Below are 26,023 nucleotides of genomic sequence, written 5' to 3'. Positions count from 1 at the left end.
TTCATGGATAAATTAATTTAAAAACACAGTAAACAATATAATTCTATGGACCAGTTGTTAGAAAACACTGCTCTATGTCACAAATGTTGAAAACACTAGCAGAAGGGATTTTATTTCAGACCTTGAGGATTAATATATATCTCATTTACTTCAAAAGAAACTTATTCCCATGATATTAAAAAGTATATAATTAATACAAGTACAGAATTACAGAGTACGTGAAAAAATTAATTCACTGGCCAACTCTCCTGACACAGGATGTCATTTTTCAGGGCAGGCTTCTTTTTAATTATTATATAAAGTAATATGCATAGGGAAAATCCTAAATTTATCTAACAGCGACAATTTCTGAACTTGCCATTAACCGCAGGAGTTGGAATCTACATTTGTGAAAGTTCTGCAAAAATATCAGTTCAGTGCTCAGTAGTAATTTGGTAAAATGAACATAAGAAATTCATAAGTCATAATTTCTTCATAAGTCATGAAGAAAGTCAGTGATGACCAAAGATAATGAATGCCTCCCACATGAGGAAGGATTAAACAGAAAAGGATTCTACTGCTGTCAGAAGAGACTGGTGGAGCATACAATGGAGAAGACTTAAGACTGGGATGGAGATGATTAACAGGAAAATGCTGTAGCCATCATTTACCTCTTCCAGTACAGGAATTATGGAGGCAACAAATGAAGTCAAAATGTAGTAAATTCAAAAAAGCACAATGGGAATATTTCTTCCTACAGTACCTAATTACAGCATCATGTGATGTTGTCAATACTAAAAACCTAAGAAGTGCTTTAAAAAGTGTTAATAGAAATTCCTAGAAGAACAAGGGTATCAGAAGCTAGCATCCCCACGACCATGGGGCTTGCTGAGATGCAGATGGCCAGAACCAGGACCACCAGGCACCTGCTGCTGTCAGGAACAGGAACAGGAGCCAGGGCCTTCAGCCCAACTCAGCACGGCCACTGTTGTGGTTGCATATAGAAAACACATGCATTACCAGCAGCCAAAATTCCAGACAAGCATGTATTATTAAAATGGACCAGATTTTAAACCAATTAATCTATCTAGTCATTTATATTCTACCTTACAAGCTATTTCGAAGGCAAATAGAGTCCTTGGTATATTGAGCAAAGGAACTATAAATAGAAATAGAGCATTTCTGTGTTTTCCAGGGTTTTGAAGTATTTGAAAAACTGCAAAAAACATTGTCTGTGCTGACAGCATATACACTACATATTATTTGTAATTGCTTAACACAGAGGAAAAGGTAAAATAAATAAAAGCAGAAAAGAAAGGGAGAACCAGTATTAAAAAATGCAGAAAGTCAGTAGCTCTAATTGGCCTCTCTTCTAGGCCAATGTACATTGGGAGTGTTGTAATTCAGTGTGTTTGAATGAAATTACATTCAGCAAGGAATAAAAGAGAACTCAGCTAGGTGAGTGAAAAATGCCTGCCAGAGCTAAACTTGAGCTCCAGTGCTGCAAACTGAGCTGGAAATGCCATGAATATGTAAGCCTGTCATTCTCCTTTTGTTTGTCTGAATCCTGGTGAGGACTAGCAGACCTGCAACTGAAATCATCATATGAAATGACAAAAATATCACAGACTCCTGCTTCCAAATGTCCACATAAATAAAATAAAAGCTGTGTTCCAAACACTCGAAAAAGCATTCAATTGATTTCTCAGTCATGTGAAGTTTGCATCGTTTCTAGCTAGCAGTATTGCCATGAAAGCCACTTGTCTGAGATCCATCCACTTCAAGGACAACAGAATCTCTATACTAAAGAGCTCATAAATTCTTTTTTAAGGAAGTATCTTTCTCTCTGCATGCATATTAAGAACCGACAGAGAAGTAACCGATGTATCTTAAATCAAACAAGAAATACAACTAACTTTGTATAAGTGATCCAGAATGATTCAGAAGTGAGTAACTGCACTTGTAGGTCTTTAATCACAGCATGTTACAGTTCACTAAAGGTTACTTGATTGCTTGATCTGTTTCATTTGTTAAATTAAATTTGTCCACATCATATACTATTTTCTCCAAAACCTGCACAAATTAAGATGAACTCAGAAGTTATAACTGCTCGGAATTTGTAACTTTGACAAAGCCACTGAAGTTTCCCAAAAATTAAGATGTAAAAAAGACTTCGTTGTTCTGGCTGTGATGCAGTCAGCCATGGTGCTCTGCATTAACATTTTTGTTAATCTGGAATCCCACACAAATGGTAGAGCAATGCATTCAAAAACATTTCTGTCTTCAAGACTGATTTCATTAGTTTTGTGTTCACCATTGGAACACCAAGTCATTTTCCAGCTGAGTTTAACCACATTATCCCCTCAGACTGAAGTCACACATCTAAAATTTCACACGATGCTCTGAAAAGTACCCACACCTTCCATGACCTTTGCTTCAGGAAAGGCAAATTCAGACATATTGTACAAAAGCATCATGCAATTATGACTCAGATGTGAACACTTACACTGTAACCTACATCTTCTTAACCTGGTAAGGAGTTTTTCATGCTACTTTTATATCAGTCTGGGACACCAGTGGAGTTACACTGATCTTTTCTTCGTCTTGATGTTCTATTCTTGCTCATGCCACTAGGATAACATCCCTGGCATCAGAGTAGCATGCTAATACGAAATCCCAATGATACAGAAATCACCACCATGAAATAGTTCATGTCATTATTTGATGCAGAACAGGTTAGTTCATTACTAAACAAAATGCCATAACAGAAAATGTTCTTTTTCCATATGTGTCTAGGTTATATGATGTTACAGAAATTGGTTTTATTAGCGGTTAATTCACTGGTAGTTCAAGAAGTAGAAGATATCAGCCTAGATAAAAGTAGACAAAGAAACTTCTTCCACTACTTATTTCATTTGAGCAGATTTCTGCCCTTCTAAGAAGCTAATGATATTGCCTAGGCAGCTGTGCATGAACTGAGAACTCCCGTGATCAGCAAAGACCTAAACAACTGGGAGGAATGACTACTTCCACTGAGACAGAGAGCACTGCATAATGCTAAGGGACAAAATCAGGATCAGATTCAGGCACAGCTAGAGCAAATGAAAAAGTTTTATTAAACAACATCCTTCTGCCCAAGTAGTTTTAATGTAGCAACACTTAAGTTTAATACCTCACTGGCCATTACTTGCAGCAGTACCTTCACTACAACGCTGTTCTCTCAGTCCCCCCTTTTTTCATTGTTATTCCTGGTTTATACAGAGATCTTTCACCTGTCATGCAACCCTTACCTGCACCAGTTTCACAGTGAGATGTACTGGCAGACTTTGAAAAGAGAACCCTTGCTATGTCATTTAGGAGACACTCAACAGAAGTATCATCTTTTTTCATCCCTTGTTTTAACCTACTTTCCAGGGAGAACCGCAAGGTATGAAAATCCCTTTGTGCGTGCATGTGTGTGCCCTGCCAGACACATCTTTCAAACCACTGATGTTACTGGAGCACATGCATGAGTGAGAGCAGTCAGTCGGATGTCACAGGAACAATATTGTCCACTTATTCTGATACCAGGTCAAATGTAAGCAGTATCCACCCTAACTCGTGCCTACTCAACACAGTTTTTAGGCCACCAAAGTCTGAATCCAAAATAGTCTGTGACATAAGGGATGTGTACAAATTATGCCTATAGGACACTTGAAACACAGTGGGATTTGCTCTCTGAGGTCACCTGTCTGTAGGTTTCATGTTTTATTCCTGCTGTAAATAAATTTCAAAAATTAAAAGTTAAAATGTGAGGAAGTACCACGTCTGAAATTCATATGTAACTTTAATGGTGCAAATAAGAGACATTTCTTCCTGTGTAAGAAACAGAACCCTCACCTGAAGATGATACCTGTAATGATGGAAGAGTGAGATATGCCATACCTTTTAAACTTTTGTTCCTACTGCTGAAATTACTAGGGCACAATGAGTTAGACTGAGCCTTCTAAATTAATCTGATGTATACTACCATCAAGTCACCAAACGGGTCTTTTATTTTCAATCAAGGCCTCCCTTCTTATTTCTGCTTTGCACAGTCAATAGTATGTATTTATATTGAATTTTCTCACTAAATAGGAGTCAAACTGTAGCCAGATGCATTGTTTGGGCCGAGCCAAGTTAAGAGGTTGTCCATCTTCAACTGGCCTTCAATGTAGGGTCTTACCTCACCCTTACCAAGATCTCCTTCAGCCTTACTGGCACAATGGCATCCATGCTTGCTCCCTAACCCAGTTCTGTCGAAATGCTTTGGTTGAATTGGAGAACTGACTAACAAAAGCATTTGAGCTAACCTAGATCATTTTGACAGAACCAGGCTGGGGAGCAACTACATGTGCTGTTATGCTGGCAGAGCTGAGGAGGCAGTAAATTATGAAGAGTGGAAAAGAGGGGAAGTGAAATGCAAAGAAAACAGGAGTCATCTGTAGCCAAACAATGCACCTGGCTGCAATTCAGTAATGCATTAATTCATGGGCTTTTGCTATGCTACTCGTGGTTGCCCAAACTTCACTAAACTACTGAAAATAACTTTCTGTAGTTGCCCAGCTTCTACTTAGAAGTTTCCAAGGGCATACAGTACCCAGAATTCATCTGCAGTGCTAGCAGATGTAGCAGGTAACAGGTTCAAATTCCATTTTGTCTCTTTTTCCAGCTCTGCCTCCATCTCCTGGTCAAAAGCAAAGAGTTGAGGCTTCCCTCCAGCGCTGTGTGAATAATGGGACTTGCTGGCGAGAAGCCGAAAGACTGTCTACAGACCAAATTTAGTATGTATATAGCCCAAACTTCATGAAGGCTGAATGCAAAAGGTCCAGGTCAGGTTGCATATGCAATACCTGAACCAAAGCCTAATTTTGTTTGGGCATATTAGAGATAGTCTTCTGGGAGTGGAACTGTTGCCAAATGGCTCCTCTAGTGATTTGGATGAGTAGAGCTCAGGAAAGTTAGTAACCACTACTGGAAGGAAGCAAGCAGGACAGGACAGAGCAGAACTGAGAAAAAGGCTGCTGCAGAGAGCTGCTCTGTCGGCCAGGTAGGGGCTGGCTTTCATAACCAAAAGAAAGCACAGAGCAGGAGAAAAGCCCTTTGTGATGCTCCATGGTGAACCAGTTGAAAAGCCAGCTCTTTCACCCAGCATGCTCCCCTCACCTGTTTCATTCTTGCTACTTGTACATGGCTCTGGAATTGGAGGCAAGAGTTGGAAAACAAAAAAATAGAATCCCAAAATACATTTTTCCACATTAAAAATAAAATACTGAAGCTATTGGAGTACTAAACTGTGGAAAGATTCTCCTCTTAAAATTCTACCACTTTCTTTAAGCCCCGAGAGACTGCCTCATTTTAAGTGAACTTCTATTCCTGTATAAAAACCTGTATAAAAGTTTTAAGTGATTATGCTGCAAAAGATTTGGCCTGTAAAGGTAAATATGAAGGAGAGAAGATGGAGTCAAGCCTGTAAAAACCTATAAAGTCCAGACTCCATCACATAAGAAAAAAATACTGCTTGAAGACCAGGACCTGTACGTGCAGCCAGGCAGGATCTGCAGCTGCCACAGCTTCACCAAGTTCAACAAGGCTTGATAAAAGGAGACGTTGGCCTTTCTCAGTTTCACTGGCAGTGTAAAGAGAACATTTTAAAGAACATGAATCACCTTACCACTTCTGGAAGCACCTTCTTCGCTAGATCGTGGATGGCTTTGATCACAATACATATAGATGATAGGAGGAATATGACACCCAAGATAACACAAGCTCTGTGGAGAAAAAAAAATGGTTAAAAATTTGCGAAGAATATATTTGGAGTTTTCAACTCTCCTTCTGCTGGTGGGTAACACACAACTAAATTTTAATGATAAAAAATCTTATGTAGTTAAAGATATAGACTTGGATCAAAGAAGAGGGAAAAAAAAAAAAAAAAAAAGCATTTCTCAAAAAAAGAGGCATCTGGATCCTTCCCAGTTCTTCAAACTTGGATTGTATGTGAGAAGACAGGGTAGACCAGATGATGTTTCAGAGTATGAGTGAGGCAGAAAAACATGCCTCTTCTGCTCCTGATGACTTACCACGCAGTCGTCTAGAGGTCTGTTAGGTCTGCTTCTCCATTCGTTTTTTTTGTTGTTGTTTTGTATGGCATTAGAAATAAGCAAGGGAACTTCATCCTCTTTACCAAACTAGGTAAGATGATTGGTAAAAGTAGTGCAACAGAATGTGAAACCTCTGTTTCCTCCCCAGATCTCCATAAATAAATTATTTAATTAAACACAAGTATTAAAAAAATCCAGCAGGTTAAGTCACTGGGATTGCTTCACAGGCTGTCCAGGGGTCTCTCAGTACTAAATGTCAGAAGAAAGGAACAGAGCCTCACCAAATTAGGTGCTGTGTGGAATTAGACTTTTTGATCCTGCCCCACAATCTGATTTTAGAAAAAGCACACAACTAGGCCATCAAAGAGACAACAAAGTAACAGAATAATTGTTTTGGATGGGACACAGGCACAATAAAGGACTTATAAAGCAGGTAATGCAGACCCAGAAGTTCCCAGTCAAAAAGAAAATTCTTTGTTTTGTTCAAACATAGACTAATACCACTTTGAGATGGAGTTCCTCTTGCTTAGAAATACTACAGGATTTAAGGCTTTGATTTTCTCTACACAAACAATAACAGCCAGTCTACTACAGTATTGATATATCCATAACTCCACAAGTAGCTCTTCATATACAATTCTATTAGAAAATAGCAAAATACCATAAACAGATACACAGTAAGAGCATTTTTACTGTTTGAAGCATTAAATATTTAAGAATTGATTTCTACATGTACATTTTTTTCCCCCAGAATTTCTATTTCCTTTCTGTGGTATTCATTGCTTGGTACCTATCTGTTAGCTCGGTCTACGGGTGCTATAATTATTCCAGTAGCATGCTACTATTTTTACCAATTCAGACATCAGGCCATCTGGTGGTTGGCAGCACAAGCAATGTTCACATCAAGCTCAATCTGGGGACTGCAGTTGGACTGGTACTGCTGTGACTACGACAGAAAATGCAGCTGCAGCAGTGGCGCGGGCGAGGAGCTGGAGGAGCTGGTCATTTAATTCCCTAACACAAGGAACACAGAAACACACCGTGGACAATCCACGTAATCCTGTGGGTGAGATCTCAGTAAAGAGGCTGCCCTCACACAGAGGAGCACAGATAACAGAGGCCAGCATCCTTCCCAGCACCGGGGTAGTATGCTAAGCAAGGTACTGTCTCAGGTAGGCACAGCTCTGCTCCATCTATTTTAGGAGATGCTCAGCTCCTTATAGTCTTTGCAATAAACTGCAGCACAGCCCTCAGTCTTGTCCAACTTGATGTGCTATAAAAAGCCTGAAGAAAAGTTTAGAGACAGCCCTGTTACCCTGGAGTCCTACCCCTAGATTCCAACAGGAAAACAAAAATTTGGCCCACAACCTGTGGCAGAGAAAGAAACTTGCAGAATGGATTCCCTGAAATCCTGCAGTGATCATTAAATAGTCAAAAGGCTGGGAGGAAAGTTCATTTCCCAAAAAGAATGAACAAAATAAAAAATCAGAGGGCTTTCGGTTTTCTATGGTGCATTTGCAAGCAGATCCCAGTTCTGCAGTTGGTTCCTTCAGAGATTTGCAGTTTCACCCTGTCCAAATGGATCACTGCAGGCATCTGTCCAGAGCCTCTTGACCTAGTTTTGTCCAACTCAAAAATTTCCAGTACCGCCTTTTACTACTTCTGTAATATTTAGCACTGTTGTAACCTACAAAGTTTATTAATTAAATCCTTCACTTGCTGAGCCAGTGACAGGCAGAAATAAGATACATACACTTCATGCAAGAATTGCTGACGTTTCATCTGAAAGCAACACGGAAAGAAAAACTTTTCTGTCATTCCCAGCAGGCTTAAACCAACACAACCACAGATTCATCAGCTGGAAAGAATGGATTAAACTTCTTTGTGCCAATATTGTTTAACGCCAAGGGAATGGGCAAGAGAAGACAGTGAAACATCATCACCTTCCCTTGGCACATCTCCTATTCCCTGTACACATCCTCTGAGGAAGACAGGCAAGCAAACAGCAGACTAGCTGGCACAAGTTTAATGTGTCCAGGGAATCAGCACTTGCCCTGGCCATTGCCTGACTTGGTTCTCACTCCTGTTGGACTGTTTGTGCTTACCCTGATCTCTGTAAACTCTCCCACCACAAGCCTAACAGCAAACATTTTGCGTCTTTGCTATTGCCAGCAGACAAACCATGACTTCAGCAATCTTGAGCTGCTTATCTTATTCTCCAGATCGGTTTTACTGTGTCAAAAGAAAACCCATATACCTACTTAGCCAGAAATAGCTAAAAGAAGAAAGAAAAAAGAAATACATTAATAACAGTGACATGAGTATTAATAGCAGAGAGAAATGCAGTCTGAGGCTTGAATCAGCATTCAGACATCATATTTAGCAAGCCTAGCATCTCCTTTACATTCTGGCTTTTGGAATCCACAGCCATGCAAAATTCATGAGCAATGGCATAGTACTTTAAGTGCTAAAATACATGTTTCTTGTCCTCTTGAGTGTATCAATTCATCTGCAAAACCACTAGAGCAAAACACCGCATTACTACTGAGCCTACTGACGTAGCTTCTTTCAATCTCATTAGCCAGAAAAATAATTTCTATCTAGACTGCAAACTATGCAAAACACAAATAAAAATGCAGAATAAGAAACCTCCAAAATTAATTTGAAATTTTAACTGTAGTAAATAATGAAAAATTGTAAATGATTAGTACAACCTTGCTTTCTTTTCGAGCCATTAGACAACAAAAACTTTAATAGAAGCCTGCTAACTTTCATCTGCTAACAATTATTCAACTGCTTTGTAACCAAATGAAATGTTTCCAGCTGCACATGAAGGGTGTTAGTGCCAAGGTTGTAGGTAAATGCAATTTCATTAATAACATTCAATTAAATTGGATGAGCCAAATGGCATTTCTAAACAAGTTCACTTAGAAGTGACTGTAAAAATTAATGAAAGAGTAGTTAGATAAAAGTGAGGTTTGACTGGTATCTGATTTTCCAGATACCACTGGCTTGGGATCACCATAGCGTCAAAAAACACTCCTCAGACAAAGCATCTCCCTACTTGATCTTAAAAATCTGAAACATTACAAGTACCATATTAAATAGAAACAGAAAATAATGAGTGCATTGTCTGCAAAATTCACCATTAGCTATCAAAGAAATCTGTTCTTCAAATTTACGTGAATACCCTACTCTTACTTAAAAAGAAACATAAGTAGATTTTTTTTTAAGTACTAATTCACGGCCATTTCTAACTAAGATAAAATATGATCTTCCCACTATTTACTACATCATCAGAGATATGATGTATCTATAATGCAAAATAATCGATCACTACAGGTTTGGCAGGCTACAGAAAAGGTCTAATGAAGAATGCATGAATCTGAAATTTCCTTCATTTCCGTGTAATGTATTACTTTAATGGCTTCTAAACAGAAAGAGGAGCAGAAAGAATTTAGTCAAAACGTTTTAAAACCTAATGGAAAATGATGATTGGATTTCCAGAAACAATGAGCTTTCTGGAATTGTTTGGAGTGCTGAATATAAAGAACCAGAGACTAATTCAGAAAGGACAAGGTGAGGGCACCTCTCTGATATGCAAGCAATAACCAACTTTTAGGACAACTACAGCTCAAACATCCAAAGGTTTTTTCTTAGTGCAACAGCACAGGGAAGGTAAGAGTAATTAAATTTGCATACTAAGTAGAAAGAATTTAATACTACAATTTTAACAGTGAAACCATAAGGTCTCCTTTAGTCTGCTGTAGGAATTGGTAACATATGGTGATCTGCAGAAGATATTTCTTGATGCATTTTTGATGCCGTATTTCTATACAAGAAGCCAGAAGACAATATAAAGTATAATTCATTATATTAAAAAATGAACTCATAAATTTTGTCAGCTTTTCAATCTAACTTTGTCACAGATGAAACTGTTAAATAAGTCATACCACTGCCTTGAGCATTAAATATGAAACTATTTGGACTTTAAAAAGAATTTATATGGCTTTCAAGCTTTGATTATTCTTAGTCTACTCGTAGTGGAATTCAGAAATTTGATTATGTCTGAATTTTAATAATTAAACCCCTGTCTCGAAGTAAAACTTGGTTCTGGGTGCACTACAACCTGACCATTTCCCAAAGACCTTTTTCTGAAAGCAGTGCTACAACCCACTACAGTAGCAGTACAACAACTCAGACACAACCCGTGTATATTTATACAGCCCTATAAATACCCATTTTGATTTACACCAGTCCTGGATATTTCCACTTAAACCAATCACTATGAGGATAACTGTAATTGTATTTCACAACATACTGCTGCCACCTCATCTGCCATAGCACATTCCCCCTGTGGAGCTCAAATAGACAAAATCCTTCATTTTGAGGACAAAGTCTCATAACTCAAAAGGAAAGCAGAAGAGGAAATCCATCAAAGCAGGCAGCTGATAGTCTTTCCCTTAATCAACAGTTTGTTATTTTGCATACGTTAATGGCTTTTAAGCAAGTAGCTATGAAAAGGACTGAGATTCAGGGGGTTCCAACTCCACAAACTGTATTTTCAGGCTGCTATTAATAAGTTATCTAGTTATCTTTTTGTTTTGTTTTGTTTTGTTTTTCGTTCTTGCCACAGATTTAATTTGGGAAAAAAAAAAAAAAGTCTAACTATTCAATACATTTGCATCTAGCAGACACAGCAAAATAGCCTACTAATTCACAGATTTCTCTTTAATTCTGTCTTGCATTTGGAATCATTTGTTAGGATTCTCTACAGGTAGTGATAAGAGCAAAATCTTGTGATATTTCAGTCTTGGAACTGAAGTCCAATCTCACTCAGATTTCAATGGTGATTATTTTTCAATGTAATAGAACAATTTTACCTCTTGTATGGCTCTTGCCACACTGATTACTCATTACAAGATTCAGCCCATTACTTGCTCTTCTGTGTAAGCAGCAGCCAAACTGAATTAAGATTGCAGATTTAGACACTCAGCTACATGTTCTGTAACAATTTGGAAAGAAAAATAAATAAATAGATAAATATAATTGAAAAGTTATGAATACACCCCCAGAAACAATCTCTGCTATGTATTACCTCAGAAGGGATCTTTACTAAGCTACACAAGGATGAGTGACAGCAGAGGTTTCCTCATATCAATTCACTGCTATAAAATACCCACTGGAAGGTGCTTTGCTTCTTAATTATCATCCTTCTATCTTTCTGGCAAATGGAATACAGTGACACAGTACCAGCAAGGGTCCGTAATGAAGCTCTTGGTAATTACTCCTCTCAAGTCAATCTGCTCTAATATGCAGCAGAGAGGGTGCAGCAGAATTAAGGATTCAGAAAAAAATTAAGGATGCATGTGAACACAACCTGCAAATATGCACTAGCCTTCTCTTAGCAGCTCACAGCTACTGTTGCTTTGGGGCAGTAGAGAGGAAAAAGATTCTCATGTACCTGGTAGTTTGTCTGTTACATCCTGGAACCAATTTTACCAGCACACTTCAAATTCATTAAAATAGTCCCTGCAATGTGATGACACCATGCGGGATAATACAAGATTGCCAGTAGCAGTCTAATTACTTCCCAGTTCTGCTAACTTGATACATCTAAAATGAAATATTAAAAACCTGGCCTCCCTCCTCATTTAGCAATTATATCTGTCACTAAATATCTTGCTATTTTGGTTCTCTGGCACTGCATACTGAATCAGAGCGAAACAGGACTTCAGTGCAAAGATGTATTCAGGTTTTTAAAAGCTTTCAGTTCTACTGGTAATACAGCTACAGTAATATCTTGAGCAGAAAACAAACTATCTGCAGGTATTATTTTTGGCTGAGGATTTCAAAGGTGTAGTTTGTGAGGACCAGGAATCACAAATCAACACCTGCAGTAAAAGACTCTATGATTTCAGACTGGCTCAGCTCTAACCCACATCTGCACATCCCCGTGACATTTTTACTAGGCTAAATCTGGAAGTTAAACTTTCCCATTACAACAGAACTTCTAGTGGAGTGAATCTCTCTGACAACATAGGTGCATACAGCGGTAGCTCATTTCATTGCATTAGGTGCTAGTGCAGATTCCCAGTTTCACCACAAAGCAATCCCAAAGTGGTTTTGGTCAGTTGTGTTCAATCATTCCTGGCCCCTCCTTAACTCTCGTAGCCTGGATTACTTTACACTGTATAATATGTGTTCAGTTTATCTATATTTCATTCACTCATTCAATTTACCTTTTTCCCACATGAGTGTGCTTCCTCCAATATCCACAAGTTCGATTTTATTGCTCTCCCTCCTCACTTTTCTCTTCCCGGGTAATACCGAGTCTCACCAGGCTGTATCAATAGTTTACATAACTGCACTTTTTGTTCTCAGCTTGTGGTACTAATATGTAAAAGCCCCAGGTGTTCCTTAGTGAAAACATACATCCTGTGGCTGAATTAGGCCCCAAACTTTCCTTAGCCTGCAGGTAGAGATGGCTAACTGTAATTTAGTTTAATTCTGGACTTTTGGGTTGTTAAGAACCTTACCGTGATGTATTTCTCTACAAGAAACGGACTTTCCACCCCGAGAACTGATTGCCCATCGAGATTGTGCAGCCCCCATCCTTGGAAGTTTTCAAGAGCCTCCTGGATAAAGCTCTGGGTAACCTGTTCTGATCACAGACTGACTGCTTTGAGCAGGAGGTTGGGCTACAGATCTTCAAAGGGCCCTTCCAACCTGAATTATCCTATGATCCCATGGATCTTTACCCACAAAACATTTATCTCTGAAGGTTCTTTCAAGGTCTTCTAGCACTAATAGACCACAGAAAAGGCAATGTTACAGTCTCTACAGGCTGTTTTCACTGCTGGAGTGAAGAGGTAGCATGAAACTTTGCAAGGAATTGTAAGTTACCATTAAAATGTGATGCTGCAGGCCAATAAGTGCAATATGATTTCTAAACCCATGAGTAATATGAGACATTTCAGCAAAGCTGAACAAATCAGTTTTGTGATGGATATGTGATTTAATCTCTGAATAAACCCACTAATGAATCCTCTGGAGTTTAAGCAAGAAACAAAATTAAAATGATAAAACTAATTAATTTAATAAAGACCAGAAATGTGCTAATTCCTGTTTCCATGCGATTTGAAAGGACTTTAATATTAGTGGGTGACAGCATGAGCATCATGTATGCAGTTATTCAGGGGAAGTCATATGGCACAACACTGCAAGGCAGTAACTTGGAGCTGGCAATAGCCTGCACCACACTTCTAGATGAGAGGCAGTCTGCCTGCTTCAACAGAGCGAGGCTACTTTCATTTAATATTTCTATTACGGCAGCTCTTATAGTCTGATGACAGTAGCCAAGTATGTAGTTCCACTCACAGCCAGACGAAGATGTAAGGGTAGGCAAAACTGAATGTTGATACTGCAAGGGGGAGAACTCAGAGGAACAAACCCAATCCCTTGGTCACCAACAAGCTATTCTGTGGGGGCAGAACAGTGGCTTCTGGCTGGTGGGAACAGTGTACAGCAGAGTAGAGAAGCCAAAGTCAGAAAAGGTGGTGGACCAAGAACAGGTAATGGAAGAAGTCAGAGGACATTTTAGAGAGAAGGTGCTAAAAGTGCTCATTTTGGTTTACAGACATCAGGGGAGACAAGGGAGGTTCCTGCTTCTTCATCATACTCTGCTGCTAGATATTAAGCTTCTTTGTACCCAGCCAGACAGTTGTACTGGTTGTTTATGTTTGTGGTGTGGCTTATTTGTTATCAGGTTTAGTTACTGATGAAGGCTTGGACACCAAGCTGTACATAATCACAGCTGTTCTGTCTTTACACCTGCCTGTTGCTGGGTGAAGAGAGTCGCTTCAAAATGCACAGGAACAAAGTAAGCTCGATGTTCACTGCACATGTCCCAATCCACCTCCAACTGCCAGAATCCAGATCAGCAGCATTACACCCACTCCTTTTCCTCACCACAAAATAAATAAATAAATAAATAAATAAATCTCCAAATTACAACCCAAAGGGGCTTCAAGTCATATTCCAAACTATCATTGAAAGCACTTTCCTCACTTACTATATTAAAACATATACAGTGTTATCACATGGCCTAACCTCTCCTTCCACAACATGCAGGAAGATGCTGTTTATATCTGACACCCAGGTTAGCCACGCTAGGGATCCATTTCATGTAGAAAATGTCTTCTAGAACTTTTTATTACCTTCGCAAAGGTAACTAGTTGCTGAAGAACAGGGTATTAACATCCTTTAAAATCATGCAGCTAAAATGAGACATCATTTCCACAAATAATTTGATTCTCTAGGTATTATATATCTGCCAATATCTGCTTGTATCTTAAATGATATCTTAAATATCTGCTTTTAGGTTAAAAGACTTCTCTGCAACTCAGAGATTTTGAAAACTCTTAGGACCAGCTTTGTAGTTTCTGGTCTGTTTGGACTGTACAATTGCACTTAGGGCATGCCTGCCTTTCAACCTCCATCAGAACTCATGAAGAGCTCCTGGTCTCAGTAGCCACATAGCAGGTGAGCGAAGATCCTGTCCTTCCTCTGAAGCTGGAAATTAAAGCCTTCTGAGAATTTCTGTAATACTCATTTTTAGGGGGATTATCAAATTGCAGCACAGAACATTATATTTTACATAGTACGTATGTGTGTGCATACTAGGCAGTAACCACAAATACCACCTAATCAACTACTAGTGAAGTAAAAGGAGAGGCTTTCATAAACTAAATAGATTTTGGATCTAGCTCTAGTAAAATCATTGCCAAGTCTACAGATGCCACACTTTTTGAAACAGATTTTAGAATGTATAAATATATACATTTGCTATTTCGTATTTAATATAAATTCTATGTGTGAGAATTTTGTGTGTGTGTGTGCCTAAATGTATGCATACATGCATTTTTGCCTGGATAAGAGCAAAGTTTATGATTGCTTCACTTTTTGACTGAATAGGGGATAATAGATTTATGAAGAACGGATGCAGCCTTGCAAATCAGTCTAATGCAGGACCTCTGAAACTTGTATCCAGCACTGTACCTGGATGCAGCATTTGCAGACTAAGTATTTCAGAAGAAAAATGGTTTACAAATTTTCAGTGATTAAAAAAATAATAATAATTCTCCTCTTATAAAGTAAATATTCAAACACTTATTTTACAAACTCTGCTCTGTGCTCCTCCAGGTAGCAGAGACACACACGTGCCACAGGAGGACCAACTCACAAGAGCTGAGGACTGCACAAGATCTGCAGTTCAATTCTGAGCTCTTTGCAGATGGCATGCAATCTCCGTGCATTTGATGTTTTTCCAGATCACTTAGCTATTCCTTTCACTCATCACAAAAGAGTTTTTCCTCCAGCCACAGAGGTTTGCCCTTAACTGTGGGCAGGTGTGGATTCTGCCATCTGTGCATCTCTTTCTTACGTACAGCATAGACAAAATTATCCGCAGTTCTTTCAGATGTGGCTGATACTGTTGGGTCTGCATTGAGAGGATTATTTTCATTCAACACTACCTACGTTGACAGCACTCATTTAGTAGGGCTAGCCAGTACAGTGGAGTTAATCTGCATGTGACAATTTAAATAATGTACAAATACTGAAAAAGTTCAGTTTTTTGTTTTGTTTGCTTATTTTGTATCATGAGAGAACATACCCTGTGACACTGCAGATCAGCATGCTCTCTTCTTGTGAATCAAAGGAAAAGAAAGCCGAGGCAGACCTCACCTGGCAGTACCACAGTTGTTTCCTCCCATTAGGGGCAGTTTCTAACTCTTTTAAGCTCTGAGGGCAAAAGGAGGTTACATGATGATGCCCATACTGCATGCCCAAATGTAACACACACACACTCGATACAACTTCATGCCTGACATCCCCAGCTTCCAAAAATGTGATGCACCAGAAAGTAAAGAGCAGGAGAAGATGTAAAAAGAAAATCTGTATCCATAAGCTACCCATGCCGACAAAGGGAACGTTACAGCAAGACTCTTCCTTCAGGTATTTTCAGGGTGGATGTCTACTTACTACAAGGACGTTTACAGATGGTTTTATTATTGCTGTTTATTTAACTCTAAATTCCAGAGAGAAGGTAACTAAGCAACTGTTAAGGGTTTCTGATCACTTGACTAGGCTTCTTCAAAGGTCACATGCCTAAGAAGATGTATGACTATTAAAAAAAAAAAAAAAAAAAAAAAAAAAAAAACAACTGTTCAAAGCTGTATCTTTCTCCTAGAAAAAAACATCCACTGGTCCCTGGCAGTATTTGCAGCATTTACATGCCCAGTTGCTGCCCTGCCCCATCTACCTGTCATACTGTCACATAGCCCTAAATTTTACATCTAGTGCATAAAGTCGTAGGAAAGGGTCAGAACATCCTTTTTTCCTTCCTGCTTCCTTGCTTCTTTCCTTCTTTCCTTCCTTTTCTTCCCTTCCTCCCTCCCTTCCTTCCTCCTTCCCTTCATTACACACCCATACGCAGTGGATAATTGAGGTGTACGGATATCCACACAGCATATTTCTAGAGAAGTTCTCTGACATACATGCCTGTGCATATATGTTGTGTAACACACACAGATGAGAAATCAGGTGTACATCTTCACCAGTGAGCTTACTTAAACATAGGGGTAGGGTAGTGAAGGACAAATGTGAGAGGTTTTCTAATTGTTGCATCTAGCATGTCCATTATGAGTCAGGTTTCCTATTTGCTTCATCCCTCAGGAACAGTCAAATATCTTGCTTAGAGATATTTTTTGATTGAGTGTGTCAGACTATTCTTACCTTTATTACTGTAATAAGAAAATTAAATCGCATAGTGGGCAAATAATTCCTAATGAACTCGTGCTGCTCTGTGTTGCCATGACATAAGACATAATGAGTGCACCTGGAGCTGCACTACTACAGGTAGCTCCAACTAAGTCAGACATTCTTGCATTTCTTACAGATGCACTTCTCTGGAAAAAAATGTAAAAATAGGTGAGAACCCAGGTTAATTCCCCCCATAATTTAAGAACCTATTAAGAATCAAATCCTCAGGGCAGGCATTTTTCACTTGGACAATGAGTCCAGCACTCTGACAGTTTCAAATCTGGCTGCCACAGCTGAGATATAATGTACAGAGATGAAAGTTAAGTTACTGACACATGGCGAAGCTTTTAGACAATGTCTAATAGCAAGGCTGGAAAGACTGCAAGACCTTCCCAGTTCCTGATCCATTGTTTTTAAACCTAGCGTAAAGTGAGAAAAGATATGCAAAACAGGTACAGGAAGGGAGATAATTTAAGCCACCTACTCTTCCACGTGTCATCTTAGCCACAGAGAACAAGCACTCCAGACTAATACGCTGCTCCATTGCAGACAGGAACGCCTATTTGCACCCAGCGCAAAGCTTTCTCAGCAGCAGTGGAGGTGTGACAGATATCTGCAGCCTTGTCTGACACGCAGCAGCCTCCATCTAATTCCTGTTATTTTAATTCTCCAGCCTATGCTTTGGATGACAGTTTCACCAACATCAGAATAAAAGACACATCTGCATTCATTACGTATCATGTCATGGCAACACAGAGCACTATGAGTTCATTAGCAATTATTTGCCCATGGTACAACTTCATTTTCTTATTACAGTAATGAAGGTGGGACTAGCACACATACACTCTGACATACACAATCAAAAAAACTGTGAAAGAAATGTGAGCATTTTGCTCTCGGCTTTATCCAGCATGCTCATTAACAGTAAGGTTTCTTATTTACTCTGGCACTGGGTTAAGAAAGATGTTGACAGACTGCTTCTTGGGAAACACAGAATTTAAGCTGGCACCATCAACAAAATAATATATAATAAACACCAGCTGCAACTGTCACAAATCACCATGTTAAATACGCTGCACAGTTAGTTTCTGCAATGCCGAAGACACAAGCCCAAAAATAAAATAAATTAAAATAAAATAAAATAAAAAATAGCCCCCCCAAAAAATCCGAGGAGCAATGGACCCTGAGGACATAAGCAGATACTCAGCCCCTGCACTGCAGAGAAATGCAATTGTAGCTCTGTAATCTAGCAGGTTTGTTGCTTTATAACCTAAAAAGTAGCATTTCTGCTTGACCCAAGTAGGCTGCCAACAGCATTAATTTAGGGAGAGCAAAGTCCTGTTTCCCTGAACAGACGGGAATCAAACTTCCTTTTGTTCACAGTTTTGAGCCTTTTCCAACTACCTACACATAAAAAGCTCCGTCTTTTACTGATTTTTCACGAGGCTGTGTGCCCAAACTTTGTTATTCTGCTTCTCAGTCTCCTTGTTTAGTGGTGGTTCTCACTGTCTCCTCCTCAGCCCCAGTTCCATCACTCCAGTCCAATCCTTCATCCCTGAGTTTCCCCGATCAAAGAGCTGCCCTTTGGCTGTTCAGCTAGTTACTATTTCAGCCTCGCATGAGACATTTCCCAGGTCCCTAATGGCTCGGTCTTCTATTAAGAAATGGCATCTACTGCTATTTACTGAGTTTATGTACATGAAAAACCACTGCTACCACATCAATTTCAACGAATTTCTCCCTTCAACAAAATTTAGGTTTGCTTCAGCAACCCAAGAAACGATTGTGTTGCTAAAGATTAACTGGAGGGCAGAATACACCAGAGTATTTGTACACTGGTTATGGCCCGCTGGAAAGCAAATTGATTGCAAGATTTTGCCCTCTTGTATTTGATTGCCAAAACAGAAAGATAGTGAGAAACTATCCCAAAAGTACCAGTCACAAGCATACCAAACGTCCACCCCACTCCTAGATGCTATTAATGAGCCGGCTAGATAGACTCAAGCAGCATCTCATACACCTTACAATCTTACAGGGGCTTATACCTGATCCTTGTGAATATTCACTCTATTTTCAAAGCCACTTGGTATATCTAAAAATAAAGCATAAATATTTCATCATAATTAAAGCTGGAACTTGAACCTAACCAGATATACCTTCTCATGAAAAATTCTCCATCAATAAATACTTGAAAGGCCTGTGAGCCTCAGCTCCTCAGGCCATCGATTGCAAGGAGTTTTCAAGTGGGGTGAATCCCAAAGGTGAGTTATATTTGAGATTACTCTAGCTGAACTACCAAGAGAATCAGCAAAGATGTATGTTGTATAACTTCAGTCACATGTACACCAAGAAAGTTCTCCTCTTGCCCCAGAAAAGAAGAATCAAACACACTAGCAAAAATGAATCAGCAGGACAAATTTTCTTGGTAGTTACAAAACTACAGCCCCCTGAAGTCAAATGGAAATGCATCAGTTCAGCTTAACAGCACTTGGCACAGCAAGTGCTTTTTCTACTGCTCCTTCCCGTACCAGCTCACAAAATGCTGCATCTCACTTCCATATGGCTGCATCTTAGCAAGATTACGCAGTTCTTTTCTATCCTAGGATTTTATTGTAAGCATTTAATTCATCACATATCATGAGTCAGGCTGTATTCCCTGTATCTTTTTCTGGGGTTTCGTTTTTCATTCTACGTTGATGCCCTCTCTCCACAAAGTCTAACAGGATTGGATCCAACTTTGCCCTTCCAGGAAAGGCTTCCCACTGATTTCAGCAGGTTCTGGATCAATCTTCAGCTGTCAAGATTATATAACATGAATTTTTATACATTTGCAACATGTAATCTATTGGCAATTTCATTTGACTCCTGGTAAAGAACTTAAGAATACAGATTATTTTCAGGTACATTAGGATATACATAAATATAATATTTAAATGAATAAAAGACCTATAGATAAAGAACTAAACTGCACACACTGTGGCATACCTTTCTCTGGTAAACAGTAATAATGTGTTTACCGAAAAGCTGAGTTTTGCACAGGCTTGTAGCTTCTCCACTAAGGCAAAGCATGGCTAGGCACACAGAAACACGAATAACGCACAGCATGACAGCAGCACCTGCAGGAATTATGACCAAACCGTCCGGGGGGCTTAAAGCAGACTTTCCCACTGAGGCACTGGCACAGAGAAAACACGGACTGTGAAAGAACAGGTGTAGTTATAGCGCACGTGATTCACAAATTATTTACAAGTTAAGAAAGCAGCCAGGAGGAGCCATGCAACATTTTCTCAGTGTAGAGGAAAAAATAATTGCATTTGGGGTTTCAGGCAAGAGGCTGATTACACACAACAGGAAATTAGAAATGTGCTTCCCCTAAAAATCTGACCCAGTAGGAACTGCCTTAAGAGATCCAGCCATCTCTTTGCTTGGCCATGCAATGATGATTCTCTTGTCAAATCTAGAAACTGAGCAATAACCAGACTGCCTAAGCAGTGATTAATATTCCCAGCATATGGCAATATTCTTTCACTCCGTTCTGATCTCATCATGTAACCTTAGCTGTCTTCAACTAGAGGGCATGGCAAGTAATTCATTGACTTAATTTAGCTTTATGTAAAGCAGAGGGATTCTATGAAAGCAATTAAAAATGAGCATAAAAAGCAGGAAAATATGTTTGCCACTTTGCTTGTTCACTTTGCTGGCTTAGCCATAGGGATATGTTGATTCTTCTTTTGTATTGGGATTTATTTTCTCTATAAACTACTTTACAATGTTCACTTGAAAAAGCTCAGCAGAAGGAGATTTCAAAAATATGTTAATTAAATGTTGACAGGAATCTCTGTGGACGCCCACAAAAGCAAGATACCCAGGAAATGTCTGTTAAGATCTCCAAATTTGTGCAGGAAGACTAATTTTAATCACACATTTCTGGATTTATTTTTATGAATCAATGCCACATCAATCTTCTATGGCCTTTTATTCCCAACCGTTCTGTATGGAACCCCGCCAGAAAAGGATTCACAGCATTGGCAAGCTGTTGCATGAGCCTGAGTTAATGCATTTAAAAATACTGCTCACTGTTTTCTTAGTTTTTAGGAAAGGACTACGGAGACAAGTTATAGTCCCCTCTGTGTATTTTTCCTTGATTCCATAGGTCATATAAAAGGCCAGTTTCATCAGGCATCACCTTTTGTGGAAGGGACTTCATTAGACATGTTTCAGGACAAGAACACCTTATCCCCCCTAATTGCAGTCCTTTCCAGGGGATAGTGGAATTATCTTCAAACAAGCCAGATGGGGGACTGCTTGCAATGGCAGCACAGAACAGAAACAAGGCAGATAAATGCAATACAGTTTTCCATCTTGATGTACCATAAATATAGAGTCGGAGGCAAAAGCACTAGCTGGAATAATTCCCCAGCCAATCTCCACCTGATCTTCTCAGCTACCACACGTATTGCCAGCAGAAATGCTACACAGTGAAATGACGCAGAATACAACCTCCATTGTGATCAATGCTGCTCTGCAAACTAAAGATTTTTTTCCCCATAAGATTCATAAAACAATAATTAAATATTCCTCCTTTGCCAGCATACACCTTTTTCCATAAAGAAGACATACAAATATTGTTGAACTCTTACTAAAACCGCAGTAGTTCGACAATAAAAGCAAATTTCTGTGTGTATTTCCCTCTCTTTGTACAGCAGCACAAGTAAACTACGTCACCCTACTATCATAACACTAAAAGAGGCTTGATCTTATCAGATGTTAACCTCAACTTCTAATAATATCTCTAGCAGCTGAAGTCATCTGCATTCAAAGAGAAGGGGTTCAACATCACAATGTGAATTCAAGTTTTGTTAAGGGTTTTTTTAATAATATAAACACCAATTTTAAAGGGATATGATAAGAATGGTAAGAGTAATGGAGAAAAATGCAAAATAAGAGATTTACGTATCCATTACAGACTGCAAATACATTTCATCTGATACAGATGCTGCAAGGAGAAAAACAGCAAACAACAACAACAACAAGAACAACAAACAAAGCCCTAACAATTACTGTATTGGCTGAAAAGAAAATCCTAGTCACAGGGAGGTCTGCCCAAGTACAGGCTGCCTGTTTGGGTGCAAGCAGTAAATGGGCACAAGGAATGAATTCTTGCTGACAGGACGAAACTTTTTTTGCCAAAGCTCTGGAATCTGTAACATCACAGCTTGACAGCAAAAGCTCTGCAGGCCTTTATCAAAGCCAAAAGTAATTAAGTGTACTTACATGTACTCCCTGTGTGCAGAATGTACAGCAGCTGCGTTGCTGTAACGCCACAAAACTATCGCTGATGACAAAACATCCAGGGTAGCATCAAACTGAAAGAGATACAGAGTCAATCGGCTTGTGGGCCATTAATACGCCCTGTACCAGGAGGAATGCATTTACCATCCTGCTGCACAGGCACAACGCAGCTTCAAATAAATCATTTTAATGAATGTAGGATTTACATTCATTAAATTGATCTTCACATTTTTGCCATGTGTTATTGCACAATGATACACTTCAGAGCTCATTAAGTCATCAAGGGATCAAGAACATTTATTTGTAATCCATCACCTGTGAAGGAGTTCAAAAAAAAACTGCCACTGTGGCACCACAAGAGTTAAATTATTAATATATTCATATGCAAGGACTCTAAAAGTGATTGAAAATGCCTGTCAAACATTGCTTTTCCCTGGAAATTCACTATTTTTCTTCAGTAGGTTTGGTTTCAAAGCAAGGAAATATTAACTTTTTTTTCAAAATCCCATTTTATCGAGATTTCATATTATTCTATATCATCAGCAAGACAGAGAAGGTTTGTATTTCCAGCAAATGAAGACATGATGTTAGGTAACACCTAAAAATTGCAAAAAAACATGCTTGACCCCCTGTAAGAACTTTCATACCCAAGTCAAACTTCCTATGGAGTTCATCTAACCTTCAAATTTAAAGGCTAAAATGTTTGAAAACAGGCATTTTGTATGTCATAAGGAATTTTTTGCTCTGCCACCGATCAGGAAAGTCATGGCAGCAATTAAAGAAGAAGGTATCAACAGAAGTCAACAGAAGTTTTGCTATAGACTTCAACAGCAAGGTCATGCAAAATTCAGAAGGAACTTCAGAATTTGGCTCAAGTTCAACAAGGAAACCGAGTAAGTTGATAGATTTTGTAAAAGAAAACCATATCTGGTGGATATTACCTATCAAAGATGAGATATAAATATCAATATTAACTCCAGTGTAAGACTTAATAGGCAGAAACTGAAAAAGTGTAATGAAAATATTTTTACTATCCCTTCCATCATCAGACTCCAACATTAATTTTTCTAACCATCAGTGATTTTGCAAACCTTACCAAGAACTTACAATAAAAAAATAGAGTATTTCATGTTCAGAAAGATGAAAAAAAAGTTAGGGAATATTTAAGTTGTATCTCTACTTACAGCAAATCCAAATGATGATGCACTGTATCTCATTACGGAGACAGCTAAAGGAAAGAAAACATCATTTAGAATCAATTAATTTGTTTTATCCTTTCTTTTTATCTCACCTGGAAGCTACAAATTAGTTTCAACACATGGGCTTAGTTTCACCCAGCTGCCACTAGAAAGATCTGACCCACACTTACAGAAGGTCTATGAGGAAGACCTCATGCTCCAGGACATGGTTAGGTCACTCAAGATGCTTTTCTTTCTTCCAAAACAGGAATGGGACAAAGTTTACCACAGCATTCAGAAACTGTGTGTTTATGAAGTATGCTGCCTTTTGGATGAGGTTTTGGGTAAAAATATGTTGAAACCACAGTTTGAAACTCTCAGAAATTTCATGTCTCAGAGTGATTTTTGCTCCACCGGGGCACGAAGTCCACCTCTTTGAGAATGAATTCACTGCCAGAAAATTATGGAGGTCCATCCAGGCACCTTGACTGCCATCCTTTTTGCCAAAATCTTTTTTCATTAATGGCAAACTAGAGTTCTGTGGCACTTATTGGATAATCAGTGATTCAAATCTTGGAATAAATACCCCTTTTCTTATTCATCTAAGACGTAGCTCTGGCTACAAGCACAAAAGATACCACAAATATTTGGACTTTCTCATTACAGCTGACCAAAAAACAAAGAAAAGTCATCAAGTTCCTTTCCAGATTTGCTTTTATTCTCAAAGTTGAAGCATACTCAAGCAGGAAGTATGGATTTAGAGCTGCCTCTCATTACTAAATCATGATTTCCCACACTTCAGCTCCTAGGTGCAAAAATAGGCTGTACTCCTTGGTCAGATGCGCCAGGCAAGAGCTCCACTTGACAAGCTGACACCAGCTTGCAGTGTTCCAGCTGCAAATTTGAACACTTTACTGCATAAAAATATGTTTCCTATCAGATTCCCAAAGCATACCTCCTTAGAGTCATCCAGTTCCCAGAATTGCATAGGCTGCATCAAAAACATGGGCACTCACAGGCACACGTGTGCCTGCCCTGTGCCAGTAGTTATTGTTTTCATGTGATGCCATTTAAAGCCACTTTCTTCCTACTGTGTCTCTGGACTGCCTCTAAAGTGGATTTCTCTCCCCAATTTTGACTAATTTTCCAGCTTTTTTCCCCCTGCCCTAATCCAGATTTAAAACATTAACTCTGTGGTTCCCTTAAAAATGAGTACTAAACTGGGTTTCTGTGGGAGATACATCTTAAGAATGCTTTAGGAGATATATTTAGTGCCTTTAAAGCCTAGCTGTCTTTATTTTTATGTATTCTACCACAGTGCATACCCACAGCACTAATGTACAATCTGCTTGGCCTGAGCTATCTGAAACAGGAATTAAAACCAAGAATTAATCATTGGTTAATTACTGGACCAACAGTGTCACAAGTCTGCTCAAACCTTCTTGCTAGCCAGTGAATAAGATCGGTAGAAAAGACTTTCCAAGGACTGTTATGCTTGGGTATCCTTTCAGTACTAACTTGTAGTGGTAAAAGACTATAATAAAAATAGGACCATTTAAGCAAGGGGAAGATGTATTTTTGTGTTATTTAATTACATACCGGTTTTAACAACCCATTTGTCATTCTTTCCATGTCAAATAACGATGGTAAAGTACCTTCAGCAGTGATTTAAGCACGTTAATCCTTCCAGCTGACAAGTACAGTTATAAAGTTCACCAGTAAATCACTCCAGCTTACACGGGATCTCTGTCCAGCAGTCTAGGCTCTATGGCAAAGAAATCAACTGCAATAGTTGCATACAGGGCATTGACTACTGGATGTGGCCAGTCCAACCACCTCCCATAAAAACAACCACCGGCTCCCATCCTATGCCCTGAGAAAAGGGCTTTTGGGGAAGTTCTTGTTACCATCCCAGCACCTGAGACCCCTGGGTGATGGACTGAGGACCAGAAGTGGTCCTCATGACCGCAGCATCACTGCTGTGCACAGGAATAGATCACGAGGTGAGGGGTTTGCCCCCTTTCTCCTTGATATACATGCTCAGTTATTCCCAGGTGACTCCCTGATATTAAAACAAAACAGAACACACAGATTCCTGATCTCCATATTGAATCAGGATGATGGTAGGAAACAAGCAATGAGGAAAGAGCAGAGTGGGTAGCTTAAAAATCCTGTGGAGTCCCTGCATGCATTCAGCAGCTCCAGCAACATGACTGGGGGAGCCAGCTTTTAGCTATTCAATTGGCTGAATTGGGCAGCATTTTGTTACCTCGAAAACAAAGGAGATAATCCTAATGCATTTCCCAGACATTTGTAAACAGAACTTCCAAGCAGCCAGAACCTAAAAATAGAGGCAGCATAGTGAGACACAAAGCTAGCACTGTCTCCACCTGTACAGTGACATCAATCTGTGAAGTCTGCCAAGAGCCAGGTCAGATTTTACTACAGCTCCTTCACCCCCTCCAAAGTAATTCCAAATAAAGAGAAATACCCCCTTTTCCCATAAATTCTGTCCTCAGAAAAAAATATTTTTTTTCCCATTCTTGTTCCCATGTACCCCAGAAAAAACACATGGTTATGCCCCTAACAAACCACGCCAATTCAGCTCTTCAGCTACCCAGTCTCCTGCCA

The 26,023-nt window shown here is 39.1% G+C and overlaps 1 protein-coding gene across 2 annotated transcripts in view; it reads right to left on the bottom strand.

Moving 5' to 3' along the window:
• Nucleotides 1-26,023, bottom strand: part of TMEM163 (transmembrane protein 163) — a 95,430-nt gene that overhangs the window by 13,710 nt on the left and 55,697 nt on the right. For both annotated transcript variants that reach the window (XM_082763039.1, XM_082763040.1), the window contains 3 exons: nucleotides 23,399-23,442; nucleotides 22,197-22,288; nucleotides 5,672-5,768 (listed from right to left, as the gene is read on the bottom strand). In XM_082763039.1, coding sequence (XP_082619165.1) covers nucleotides 5,672-5,768; nucleotides 22,197-22,288; nucleotides 23,399-23,442 — 233 coding nt within the window. The remainder of the gene's footprint in view (nucleotides 1-5,671; nucleotides 5,769-22,196; nucleotides 22,289-23,398; nucleotides 23,443-26,023) is intronic.

This window comes from Aythya marila, assembly GCF_965140915.1.
Source record: "Aythya marila genome assembly, chromosome: 6".
Classification (NCBI taxonomy): domain Eukaryota; kingdom Metazoa; phylum Chordata; class Aves; order Anseriformes; family Anatidae; genus Aythya; species Aythya marila.
Note: the sequence above shows the minus strand (reverse complement) of the source record. Positions and strands in the feature narration are given on the sequence as shown.